A 13271-nucleotide genomic window follows, 5' to 3' on the forward strand; every position below is an offset into this window, starting at 1 on the left:
AATGTTTTAATGACTTCAGCCTAAGTGTTTGTAAACTTGTGACTTCAACTGTAAATGTACTGAAGGAAGATACAGTATAATGAAAGATAACCTGAACAAATTAAAGGAGAAATGAGTTGATTTATTTACCAAATAGGACAAAATATCCACAGTCTGTCTGTCAGAGCTGTTTTATCATCAGCCTGTCAGTCTTGTCTGTAAAGCACTTGACCCAGTTTGAAATGTGCTATACAAATAAAGTTTGATTGATTGACACTGTGAACTCTGAGACTTAGCATATAGACTTTAGCTTTATACTATTTTCAGGCTCATGCTGTTTTGGACAAATGCAGCTTTATTCTGTTTGTCAGTCTCAGGACAAGAGGATGTAGTGCAATTTTAAATGAATCAGAATCAGTTTTATTGGCCAGGTGTGTTGGACACAGGAGGAATTTGACTCTGGTACAGCAGCTCTCAATGTGTATGTACAGTACATATCCTTATGTAAGGTAGCAGTGGGCAAGTAAACAATATAAGGCTGAGAGAACAGAAAGGAAAGAAAGTAATGTGCAGACCAGCCAAATGAATGTGCATTAGGAAAGAAAAAGAGGTACCTATCAATAGAGACCTGTATATACACACAGTCTAGATGCATTTTACATATGAAGCAGCATTCTGCTAGTCATTCAGGTTTGTTCTATTTTTGTTCTCTTCTTTGCATCACAGTGCCAATGAGTCATGGGTGGCGTCGCTGCCTGGCCAGGCCTGGAGGGACAGGATTGTGGCGAAGCTTCGCTCTCTGGGTGTGGGTCACATCCTGCTCCTCCTCCAGTGCTTCATCTCTGCCATGGCCAACATCTACAACGAGAAGATCCTCAAAGAAGGAGACCAGCTCACTGAGAGCATCTTCATCCAGAACAGTAAACTGTAAGAGGCAACTTGTGCAAGAAATCACAAGGCAGAAGAGACACAGCCAAAGTTTGATGCTAATCTCAGCCCTTTGCTGTGTGCTGTTGTAGGTATGTCTTTGGTGTGGTGTTTAATGCCCTGACCCTGGCGCTAAGCAGTGACGCACGAGGCCTCACTGTGCACTGCGGCCTTCTCCATGGACATAACATTTACTCCCTGGGCCTGGTGCTGGTCACCGGTGAGCAGCTGTGGATAAACAGAAAGCCTCCAGCCTCAGTGATAAAATGGGTGTTCTGTCATTTTCTTCCAAAACAACTAATGTGATGCCTCTGTGGTTAGGCTATTAAAATGGCTTGATTTAATTTGGTTTAGTTTACAGACTGCTGGGAAATATGGTTTTTTTTTTCTTCCCAAGTAGTAGATGAGAAGACTGATAGCACTGTGTTTTCTACAGCCAGGAGGTACTTAGCTTAGCTTAGCATAAAGACTGGAAGCAAGGGGAAACAGCTAGCCTGGTTATGTCTAAAGCTCCCTATTTTATATGTTTATTAATCCCTAGGAATACTTGCATAAAGTATGTTGTGGTGGTAGAGGGGGTTGTGTGCTGGATTATTTGTCTACAAAGTGTTAATGGGAAGCTTTAGAGGTTCTTGCAGGTGGATTTTCTTTAACCTTTGGACAGAACCGAGCCAACAGTTTCCCTCTACTTCAGTCGTTATGCTAAGCTAACCGTCTTTAACCTTTGGACAGAACCGAGCCATCAGTTTCCCTCTACTTCAGTCTTTATGCTAAGCTAACCAGCTGTGGGCCATGTCTTCACATTTAATGGACAGCTATGACAATGCTATCAATATTCTCAACTAAGTCTTGGGAAGACAGCATATGTCCCTTATTCCTATAAGGTTTGAAAGTAATAATAATGATAATAGTTATGTTTGGGATATGAAAAGAGTGTGTCCTCCGTTACAGCCCAAGTACAGTTTTAGAGAGGATGCGAACCCTGGTCTGACACTTGGCAACGACCTCATGCCCAGTATGTTTTGTGCTGATATGACACAATCATGCTTCTTCTACTCCTGGACAGCATGGTAATTTTGTGTGATGTCTTGCATTCCTTACAAATAGCCATTTGTAAGGAAAATATCATTTTGAGCTTATGTTTGTGTTTCTTTATTTCTGTATTTATCAGGGACAGTGCACTTTATACAAAATCAACTATGATGTAAATGTGGCAGATTTAGGCGTGGGGCTGAATGCCAGGCTGTCCAGAAGTCTATGACTGAGTTAAGACTCTCCCTCTGCTCTCCGTCTTCTCCCCAGCCGCCCTGGGTTTATCTGTGGCCTTTATCTTGAAATTCAGAGACAACATGTTCCACGTGCTGACGGGCCAGATTACCACTGTTCTGGTTACCGTCCTCTCCCTCTTCCTCTTCAACTTCCAGCCTTCACTAGAGTTCTTCCTCCAGGCGCCCATGGTCCTGCTGGCCATCTTTATCTACAACGCCAGTCGGCCCAAGGACCTGGAGTATAGCCTGCAGCATGAAAAACTTCGGGTCGTCAATGGCGAGGTGTTAGAGCGATCCAGGGGGGTAGGTAGATCTCTCACTCAGCGACACTCACCTAACCCCCATGTAAAGCTTCCTTCTCTCCCCCCACAAACATACCAAGGTCTCTGTAGGAAACCTGACTCGTCATTTCTCTATAGTGTGATTTGTTCAGTGCAGGAGGAAACCCGATCCCCTGCTATGAAAACAGCATTGCTACTCAGGCTAGAGTCTTAGCTCACTGTGGTCTGTTGAAAGAAGAAGCTATTAAGCAGAACTATGAGGACACCCTGGGAGGTAGCAAGATCCTGGGTTATTTCCCTGACCAGTGTGTACCAGGCTGAGGAAAACCTCAGATGTATTTCTGGTTTCTTTGGCTGAGTTCTAACAAAAACAAAATGCTGGTTGGCAGCTGTGGCCTTAAAACCGTTTCCCCTCTGTCTCTTGAAGTTAGTAGATCCACTACTCCACTATCTGAACAAGTTGATGTTTGGTGGTGATGTTAGCATAAGAAATGCCTTGTCCACTGGGCTCCAACACTTCTGCCTCCATTCTGATTGGCTCCATGTTTCCTGTTTTAGGATGGTGAGGAGCTGGAGCTCCTGACAAAGCCCAACACAGACAGTGAGTCTGAGGAGGAGTCTGTGTAGCACTACCTGGCTTGACCATGAGATGGAAACTACTGTTCTTCACTACTGCACAGTAGACATGGATGCAGCTCAGTCACTCAGCAGGTAAAACGTGATGTGACGGTACTGATCAGTTGTCCGATGAACTCTGAAGGACACTCCTGATATTGTGTCTCATACCTTGAAGTGGGTGTAGCTGCTGTCATTTATGTGGGGACAGACCAGCAAAACAGTTGTCACTACATTTGTTCTCTTTAAGGACTCGTGTTCTTTCATATGACACTTCCTGCTGTGTGTGCAGCTGTTTGATTACCTGCAGCTGATGGATAGGTTTAAGGAGCAGCTGTTATATATTGTAGTTATGCTTTAAACTATTTCTAATTATTGTTGGCATTGTGTAGGGGACGTATGTTCCACTCTCTGGTCATCTGAGGCTAAATGTGAAAAAACCTCAGCAAGTCTTGTACAAATCCACAAACTATACTGTAGATTGAAAAATAACCATGGAATTCTAAATTTTATATCAAATGTTTTTCTTACACTCACCAGCCACATTATTAGGTACTCCTGTACAAGTGTGTGCGCTTCAGTGCGACACTTCCACCTTAACATCGGTGTTTATGAAGCTCAAAATGTTTTTTGGTGAAATTGTTGTAAATGTATAAATTCAAGTTATGTTAATTATTCAGGTCTTTGTTAAAGGTGGTGTACTGGACTACATCATATTCAGAGGTGTTCCTAATATTCTGACCCTCATGTAAGTAGCTGGGGAGACAAAAGTATAGACACCTCTAAGATTTGTTTGTGACATAAATTTGTATGAATGTTATTCTGAAAATAAACTGAAAGGAATGCTTGGTAATAGTAACAGTAATGGAATTTAAAAGATGAAAAATTTTGTAATTGTGCAGGAGAGGATGTGTCAAAGGAGGGGGACAAACGAGTTGGGTACTGTTGGGAGATTTCAGAGAGGGGACAAAGGAAAGTAATTGTGGATGAAAAGTGATAATTAAAGGGTAGGTTAGAGTCACCTGCATATCTTTAGACTGTGGTACAGCACACATTTGAAACCTAGGCTAGGTTTTACCACCCTTCATCTTCCTGTTGGCCACTAGGAGGAGCTGTAGCCCAAGAGATTGTTGCAGTGCTGAGACTGTGCACAGACCATAGCTGGTAGTAAATACAAGTTTATTAATCATATAGCGTAATAGGGTATAAATATTAACATTGTATAGCAACAGAAACCTTACAAAAGAGAAAACATGACAGCTGCTTTTCCTGAAATTAAAACTGCACCCCAGATGCAGCAGTTGTCTAATAAATACATACGTCTTATTTTAGCCCACTATCTACAAAAAACATGCTGATAACAAATATGTAAATTTGATTTGGAAGTCAAATGAAAGAGATGCTGTAATAACACGCAAAACACTAAGTCGAAAACAAAGATTAACATCTGTCCCTAAACCTCCAGGCCAATACACATTTATTGATTAGCCAGCTCCGACTAAAGGCCCTTGCAAGTGACTAGGGATTTTTTCATTTGTGAAACAGGTGAAAAAATTTTTTTTTAATTTGGTTGTGTAACATACTCCTTTCAGCCACAAGGGTGCATCACTACACTATGTTTTAAATAGAAAGAAGGGTCTGGCTGGACTGGGTCTGGACTAAAAGCCTTCATTTATTAAAAAAAAAAAAATGGATCACAAGAATTTTTTTTCCACTTGCCATTCAGGGCTTCTGTAGCTTTCTGATTGTGACTGAATAATATGTGTCACATCCTGGCAGTAGGGGTCGCCAAATATGAGGAGGCTGTGCAGATTAACTATGTGATAACACAGCACTGCCCCCTGTGTAACCGCCTGTTACACAACATAGTTTAATAGAGTCCTGCTCTGCTGTAGAGCTGCTGGTCTCAGCATCCAAGTCCAGAAGAATTCAGCTCATTTTCCTACACCTACCTCTTTATTCATCTGTTAACTAGATAAAATTAGCGTTTTTCTTCCCATTCACAACAATCAGCATAACGAGCACTGTGGTGGTTTTAGCGGGATGAACAGGACCTGGCATTTTGACCCCGGGGAGAGTGAAGACATTGCATTTCTACAAGTTTGTTGTTCTGTTTCTTCAACAGGTGTTTGATTAATTACTCTCCAATATGCTCTTTTTTTGACATATTTGTCGTCGCAGTAAAATACGACCTCATGTCCTCTCTGCTGTGTCTATGAGCACCCCCTCCCTCCCAGAGAGACAGAGCAGAGAAGCAGATCTGGCAGTCGGCTTTACTTTTGTTATTGTAACTTATCCTAAAATATCCCCAAACTGTTGAAATGACCTGCTCAGTTAGCATGCTGTTAACATACCGCCGCTGTTAATTGGCATCGCTGCATAGTATCGTTACACGTACAAGTGACAGAGGGTGGTATCAAAATTGATAGTGGTATCAGTATCGGTGCATCTCTACAAACTACCATGACTTGCAGCATACTATGCTACTGTATATACTGGATATCAAAAACTGAAAGCACAAGTTTGGAGGCTTCCACTAAGTGCTATAAAACATTCAAGGTCCTCACTCCATCTGGGGGAAAAAAATAAAAATAAAAAACTGTCCAGCTGGTAGGAAAGATTAAAAAAGGCTGTGGTTCAAAAGATGAGGGCCGACAGCGCTAAGCTCCGGCTGTGTAGCCTTGTTGGGTTAGTAACCGTAACCCTGGTGATAGCCGTCCTCATAACCGCGTTCGTATCCATGTTGGTGGTAGCCATAGCCGCCATACTCGTCCCACTCAGGGCAGCGCATGCCCAGTGACTGCTGGATGGCCATCTCCTGTCTGCGCAGCTGCATAGAGTCTACCAGGTCATAGATGATGGCCATGGACCACATTGGTGAGGGGTACCAGGATTTAACATTGCCGTCCTTCCCTACCAGCAGCATGGAGAAGTACTCTGGGCTGATCTGGAAGTAGTTCCTCATGTCCTTCACCAGGGTTGCTGACAGCCCCTCGCGCTCCACACTAGAACTCCCTGGGTGGAGCAGACATTCAGGTTAGTAATTAATTTAAGATTAAACTTTCACGGCAGAGAGGGTCGTGTCATGTTTTCCTTTGCAGACTTGTTTGACATTTACTGTGCCTCCACATGCCGAGCTCAGATGCCAGAAGCACAAACCTCAGTGCGCTGGCAACAGCTCTGGTCTCTACAGTTTTGCACAAGTCTGACTCTCATTTCTTTTTCCCAGTAAAGTTAACGCCTTGTTTGATAAAGAGTTCTCTTGAGCAACATCTACCAGGTCACATGAAATTAAAGAAATGACTCACAGTTTGGTTCTGACCACAGCAGCAGCTGTACATGTGTATGGGGATTGTCCCTATAAATAAATCTTTGAGACTCCCTTGGGGACATGGTGAAATAGTAAATGAAGCCCAGATTCTTTTTACCGTACAGTGGATTAGTGATCAGAGGCGGGACAGAGAAGCACTGGCTTGTACAGGGGGATTTCTGGACTAACTGGGATTCTGGTTTTGCATAAAGGACCTGGGACAAGAGTTGTGACTCGGTGCATGAGGACAGACAGCTGAAACTAGTGAACTGTGTGGGCTTAGTCTTAGCATTCAGTAAAAGGAGGTAGTATATACATAAATAGAAGTTCTGTGTGCGCTTGCTACAGACATGTTTGAACCAGTCTCATTCATTATTCAATATGAGAAACCTCTTACCATTGATAGGATAGAGTTCCAAGACTCCGCCCATATCCAGCAGATCTGCCCCCACCAACTTGAGGATGGCGATGTGCCTCAGACCTGTGTCACCATAGAAACAGCCATATTGACAGAACACATGAGAGAGCTGCAGACATCTTAGACAAATAACAGTAAAGTCAGACTTCAAAATGCATGACGCCTGTAATATGCTGACTATATCTGAGCTGCTTTCACTGTGGTTCTCCATTACTGGAACCATCATAAGAACTGGTTTCTAGGTAAAGAGAGGAGGCTGTGGTGGTCTAGAAAGTCCTGCCAAAAAGCATTTTCTCTGAAGCTAGAAAGCCCACATTAAACACAGGAGAATGCTGGCTTTACTCTGTGAGAGCCAAGTGCTGAATACCAGGATCAGACCTCTCAGGCCTGAAGCCCAGTCAGCAGGATGGGCCTTTGTCTGGGGACTGGTCTGAGCCTGCTGATCAGTAAGACAAGCCCCTCATCCTCTCTGCAGATGTATAGCGACATCATAGTTGGGTGTCATTTTCTGCCAAGGTCCATTTCATAAGAGATCAGGGAAGCCAGGTTGTAAAAATAACTTTACTTGGCTCTAATTCATCAGAGAATTGGTTTGAAAGCAGACAAAAGATTGAAGGCTGATGTTTAAAGCATCTGGGAGTATTGACTTATTAGCTAATGAAATGTTCAACATAACTTTAGCAAATTTTACCTCAAAGAAAGTCTTCAATCTAGTCGAATGTGTGCTCATTTCTTCTTGATCAAGAGTCATGTGACAAATATATCTCTGTTCCTGACTAAGCATTAAGAGAAAGGAGTGCTGAGTAAAGAAGAGCCCAGAAGAAATGTCAGGAATTTTAAATTCACATAAACAAGGCTGGACCATGAGGCTCAAGTGGGGGAGGAAGTCCTGATGACAGCAATTATTTGGTTTTACTGAAGAGCGAAGTTCACCATGGGCTATTTAACGTTTATACATATCACATAAATCTGTCAGACCAGTCGGGTTGTTGACATTTGCAGAGTTTAGATAAATGTCTCTTTTTGAGACAAAGTAATAAAAATGAGTCAAAACTGGAAAAGCTGACCAACTGGCTGAAAAGGCCGTCGTTAGGGAAGGAAAGGAGCTTTTCAGCTCCAGAGTGAACAGAACCTCCCTTTGCCAGTTCTGTCATCTGGAATCCCTCTGTGTGCACACAGATGTTGATACTAACCGGAGGGTTGCAGTAAACAAAGACATTTCATGTAATCTACTTGTGCATGTGATGAAAATGTTCAAAAGCGGTCTGACTAATACTTTGGCAGGACAGCGCCTGGGTGATGTTGAGGTCACCACCGAGCATCAGGTTGAAATGCACAGGAAAAACCATTACAAAATCTGATGGTTGATTAGATTTTAATAGTTGCAGCCACCTAAAATATGCACCTACTCAGATAATTCAGGCCAAACATCTGTCCTGCCAATGTGAAGAGGACACTAAAAGAGCTAAAAGAGCGAGAACACTGGACTGAGTTGAAACAACTCCAACTGAAAGCTGATGTTGCTGTGTACAGTGACTGAATGTGCAACTGAAACGATGACTATAGGTTTGCCATATTAACTGTTTTAATTAAAATATTTTTGAAAGCATTTGTTGCATTTTTATGCCTTTATTTCATAGCCGATAGTAGAGGGATGACAGCAAATGAGGGAGTGACAAACAGTGGATGTTCAGTTTGTTTCCTCTGGCTAAAAATCAATTGTTGCACATTTAATGCACGTCCACTGCACTGGGATGATAGTGTCATGTCTCACCAGTGGTCTCAAAGCCTTTGCAAATAACGTTTTCTGCATGACATTAAAACAGAGTTTGAAGAACATTTGCTTTTTTGTGTGTTATTTGGGTAAACAACCCTGTCTAGTCCCTCTCTACACCTCAGGAGAGTGAGTTAGTTCACCAGTCGTGGGTCAGTGTTACAGTGACTGAACTGGTGCCTGATGCCAGGCGACTCACCCAGGTTGCAGGCCTGGCTGGTCAGGGCGTAGAGCTGCTGCTGATAGGCCCACTCTTCATCACTGGGGGCGGAGATGATGAACAGGCGACGTCTCCAGCGGAACCTACAATCACAGAAAATTGTAGCTCGGATTTAAGTGCCACTTTGGTGCAGCAGTGAAAGCTCTGTGCTAAGACAAGGAGTTTGCACACTAACATATTCCCATGTTAATGCTGCCAGAGGGTGACAACCCTGAATTATGGTCAAAAACCTGCCAGATCTCAGCACTGTGATGTGGAGCTGGAACTCAGGTCTCCATGGTAACAAAAGACAGCCTGTCTGGTTTAGACATCTCAGGAAATTATGTGAACGCAACAATTCAGCCTTGAGGAATGGCTGGGCTTTATGTTCATTTTGATATCAGTAGAGAACACAAAAACAAGCTGCTGCAATCTGCTGCTTATATGCACAAACTGTGATCCAGTCGCTCACTGAGCAAAGCCACAAATGTCTGATGGAAGCAGAAACAGCCCAGTAATTCTGTACACTGCACTGAGGCAGGTTGCTTTATTAAAGCAAATGCCAGTGACGCAGAGATCTTTATATAAAGTTTTTCCTCTCAGGTGATTTGTAGATGTTTTTATAAATATTAAAAGAAACCCTGCATGGCTTTACTTCTGTAGACATGAGACTTTTTATGGATGGTGTGGGTAAGTTGCAATTAAGCTAAATCCAAATGGTACAATGATATTTTGGGCAAAGTGGCATAGCAACATATTCTTGCTCGTGTTTGTAATGTCAGAAACCTCCTAACCTGGAGAGGAAGTTCTCCAGTGACCTGGGTTTGTCCTCTTTCTTACAGGTGACCCCATCTCTCTTCTGCTGTTCCATCTCTCGGATGCGGGAGGAAAAGGTGTCAATGTAGTCAAACACAGCCTTCATGGCGATGGGAACCTCATAGGATTGCTGACAAAAACAAAAACAAAAACAAAACAAAACTGTCAGACTCGACCAAAGGTTGATCTGAAATGTGGTGAAACCACAGAATAAATAAATTCAAGTGACACAGAGGATGTGGAAATAGATTTGTATTGCTTAAAGTCACGGTGAAAAGGTCTCCAGTAAAGTGATGTAGATGCAGTGTGACCTTTGTCACATCCCAAGATTTCTTCACAATACCTTCCTTCTGGGAAAGAGGACAAGTGCCACAAAAGTCTAAGCATGATTTTCAAACACAAGCAAGAAAATGTAACACAGCAGCATACATGCTCTCACACCTTCCTGGTTCCGTCTCTGCCTCTGTCAGCAGAGAGCTGAACACTGTCCTCTTTGATGAATCTTTCCAAAAACAGCCTGCTGGTTTACTCTGGCACACACCAGCACAGGTGCTGGGAAAATGTCATGCAGTGTGAATTAGAACAGTGTTTTAGTGAAGGCAGCGTGCCGACAGTGCGAGGACAGCTCAGTTCAACTTCAAAGAGGAGGCGGCGATGAGTGTTGGGCAGATGGCTGGTGGATGTGTAAACACAGGATTGTGACTACAGCAGAAAACAGCTCCTCTGACAGGATAAAGCAACACAACGTAAAACAGAGCAAGTACTTTAACATCATGCTTAGAGGTCTTTCACGACCTCTCCCAAGTCAGGCTAGATCTACCATGAAGGCTGCAACGTCTGAAACCAGGCCAAAGGAAACTTCAGTTTGCAAGTGACTCATTTCTAGTTCAGGTGATCTACAGTATCTGCAGTAGCAGTGATCGATAACCACAAACACCTGGCTGGACACTGGTGCTTAGGGCTATAGGCTAATGTCAGAAACTAAGATATTCACCGTATCAACGTTGACAAAGAGATGGTCAGTAGAGACCTACTGTACATTTGTTGTGTCACACATAGTACACTACACAGAATAACTACACAAAGTGCAGCTGATGCTGATGGAAATCCTGTCAGTTTTCAATCTGACAAGACCATTATGTGGCGCTACATGAAAAGTTACTGGCTGCAATATATACGTTATATATCCATGCTGCCACAGATATGTATGCATAGATAAGTATGTACATAGTGGATCTCTCCTGTCTGCCCTTATGCATTAATGCAAATACTTACTGGGCTTCACTGTACTAAGACATTTATGTTAATCTTATTTTTACTTATTACCACTATTATTTTTCATCATCAGGCTCTGGAATATGCGGTCTCTGAGCACTTCAGTGGATCCAGCTCCAAACAGCTACACAGAGAAGTCCCTACCTTGATTCGCATATCGGTGTCGGCGAGGACCATGTAGAAGTCATCGTGTGTCATGCCAAACTCTTTCCTCAGCTCCGTGATCAGATCCTGGTTCACCAGGTCCTCCTGACGAAGACCCTTCATAGGCTTGTCATTCTCTGGAGAAACAAAGAGTCAGGTCAGACTGACTACTGTTACGCTGTTTGTACTACTACTGTTATTCATTTTTTGACCTTGAAGATAAATTTAGAGATAAGTTGAGAAGAAAAGCCTTACCCAAGTGTGAAAAATGTAAACATGTATCTGACAAAAGCTCTTCCATAACTGTAAGAAAGTCACATAACTGCTAGACTTTGTAATGTGAAATGATGCACAACTGTACTAAGTTCTCCCATCAAATCAACAATAATAAACACAGTGAGTGTTCATTTCTCAAACATTAGGCATTTTCCCACTGCTAAGACCAGTGAAGCAGACTCTGCAGTGAAGAACAGAATGGAAACCGAGTGAATCACAGACAAACTCGACAAAGAGCAGCTTTTATTCACAGAAGACTGGCAGAGTCAGACTACATTTACTGTAGCTGCCTTTCATACAGGCCAAAGCAAAAGCCTTTAATCACCAATCCCTCCATGCATATGTGCACAACACACACACACACACACACACCAGAGTGTTTTGGTGGTTGTTTCAACCACTCTGTGTTGCAAAATTTATATGAGCAGTCCAATCAGGAAAACCCCAGCACATGCTGCAGACACACAAATACACAGCAAACACATACATTACATGCTGCTACCAACACAGACCTGAGCGAGGGGCAACATGGAGAGAAACAGTGACCCTTCACTCAATGGAACAAAAGTGCAACCGAGTCCCACCCTGGGTGTGATGACACCTCTGCACGCTTTCCACCTTTCTCTCTGGATAAAACCCTGTTGTCATGTGACAGACTCAAAGTCTTACACAGTGGGGTTGCATGTGCTGACATTAGCACACGCTAACCGAAGCCTCGGGTTTGCGACACCTGTAAATGTCTCAAAATGAAGGGCTGCCAAGCACCAGTGACACAGTACAAAACAAATGCAGTTTTTTATTTTTGAAAATAACTGCAACTACCTTAATAAAAAGCTGTCATAATTACACTGAGTGTATGTGTGGGGGTGACGAATGAACTGTCTCCGGCTGCAGAGGAGGCAGGCTCACTCCTCCCCGACAAGTTGTGGCACAGAACCCTGTACTCAGCAGCTGCTGAGCTCACCTCACATCCCACAGAAAGACCCAGACACTCCTGTCCAATACTACTAGTAAGCAATGTAAATATACCGAGAGACAAACAACACCAGCTTACTTTCACAAACATCAGTACTGTTCTGTGTCACCTGCACAGCGAAGTACACAACACTGTGGTTCTGGCAGAGTCAGTGCACCTTCCGAGGGTTGTACGAGGAGCAGAAGTCACTGCCGAAATCATGCAAGGAAGGTGACAAGAACAGAAGGCAGACGTGTCAGGAGACACTTCTGTTGGCCTTTAACTTCATATAATAAGCTTTTCTTGTGAACTTTGTGTGAATAGCAGTAGTAGTAGTACATGATGTAGTGAGCAACACTGCTGCAGTGACTGGTACCGAGTTTTAAAGTCTTTTTTAAAGGTTTTTTTTTTTTTAAATAAAGAAAATAAATCTGTATCCCACTAATGTGGTGAGTATGCAGTTGTACTTATGGGATTTTTTTTTAGAAGAAAACATTGAATACTTTCAAATAATGTGAATCAATTTCATTGAGTTAAGTTATAGGCTGCTGGATATTATACAGGGAAATAGGGTGACAGATTACCTAGCACTGTTTGTCTCAACATTTAGAAGGAAGCAGAAACAAGCACAGTGCAAAAGATTATGTGAAACCAGAAAGGGGGCACTGTTGGTGACACACTGTCACCTGTTGCAAAATTGTATATGCATGTGTAGCCGGGTCAATTAATAAAATTACAGTTTCCTAAGGGGAGTAACTGAAACTCTCCCTGGTGCAGTAAGGTGTTGTTTAGTAAGTGCCCAGTGGGTGTTGCTATGATAGTTGTATACATGCAGTGCTCACCCACAGCTGTATGTATCACCAAGTTGCAGTCCAGGAAAAAGACAGACACAAAATGGCCTTCACAACTCCCTTTGGCCTTTATGAATACCTAAGGATGCCTTTTGGGTTGTGCAACGCACCCGCAACCTTCCAACGGTTAATGCACGCAACGATGAGTGACCTTGTGTTCCAAATGGTTCTAGTCTACCTGGA

General features: G+C 42.9%; 2 protein-coding genes across 3 annotated transcripts in view; one reads left to right on the plus strand and one right to left on the minus strand.

Annotated features, from left to right (window-relative positions):
• Positions 1-11017, plus strand: part of slc35a5 (solute carrier family 35 member A5) — a 15655-nt gene extending 4638 nt beyond the window's left edge. The window contains exons 7-11 of one of the 2 annotated variants that reach the window (XR_002273703.1): positions 706-906; positions 999-1126; positions 2209-2477; positions 3014-3166; positions 10936-11017. Coding sequence is in view for 1 of the 2 variants with exons in the window: in XM_020586965.1 (XP_020442621.1) it covers positions 706-906; positions 999-1126; positions 2209-2477; positions 3014-3082 (667 nt within the window). In the remaining variant the exon portion in view is untranslated. Of the gene's footprint in view, positions 1-705; positions 907-998; positions 1127-2208; positions 2478-3013; positions 3728-10935 lie in introns of those variants that run through there. The other variant, XM_020586965.1, reaches the window with a different exon arrangement.
• Positions 4574-13271, minus strand: part of ccdc80 (coiled-coil domain containing 80) — a 16113-nt gene continuing 7415 nt past the window's right edge. Inside the window, exons 4-8 of the mRNA XM_020586964.1 lie at positions 11007-11143; positions 9566-9717; positions 8772-8875; positions 6778-6861; positions 4574-6085 (exon numbers count right to left, since the gene is read on the minus strand). Of these exons, the coding sequence (XP_020442620.1) occupies positions 5760-6085; positions 6778-6861; positions 8772-8875; positions 9566-9717; positions 11007-11143 (803 nt within the window). The 3' untranslated portion in view covers positions 4574-5759. The remainder of the gene's footprint in view (positions 6086-6777; positions 6862-8771; positions 8876-9565; positions 9718-11006; positions 11144-13271) is intronic.

This window comes from Monopterus albus, unplaced genomic scaffold, assembly GCF_001952655.1.
Source record: "Monopterus albus unplaced genomic scaffold, M_albus_1.0 scaffold432.1, whole genome shotgun sequence".
NCBI classification, from domain to species: domain Eukaryota; kingdom Metazoa; phylum Chordata; class Actinopteri; order Synbranchiformes; family Synbranchidae; genus Monopterus; species Monopterus albus.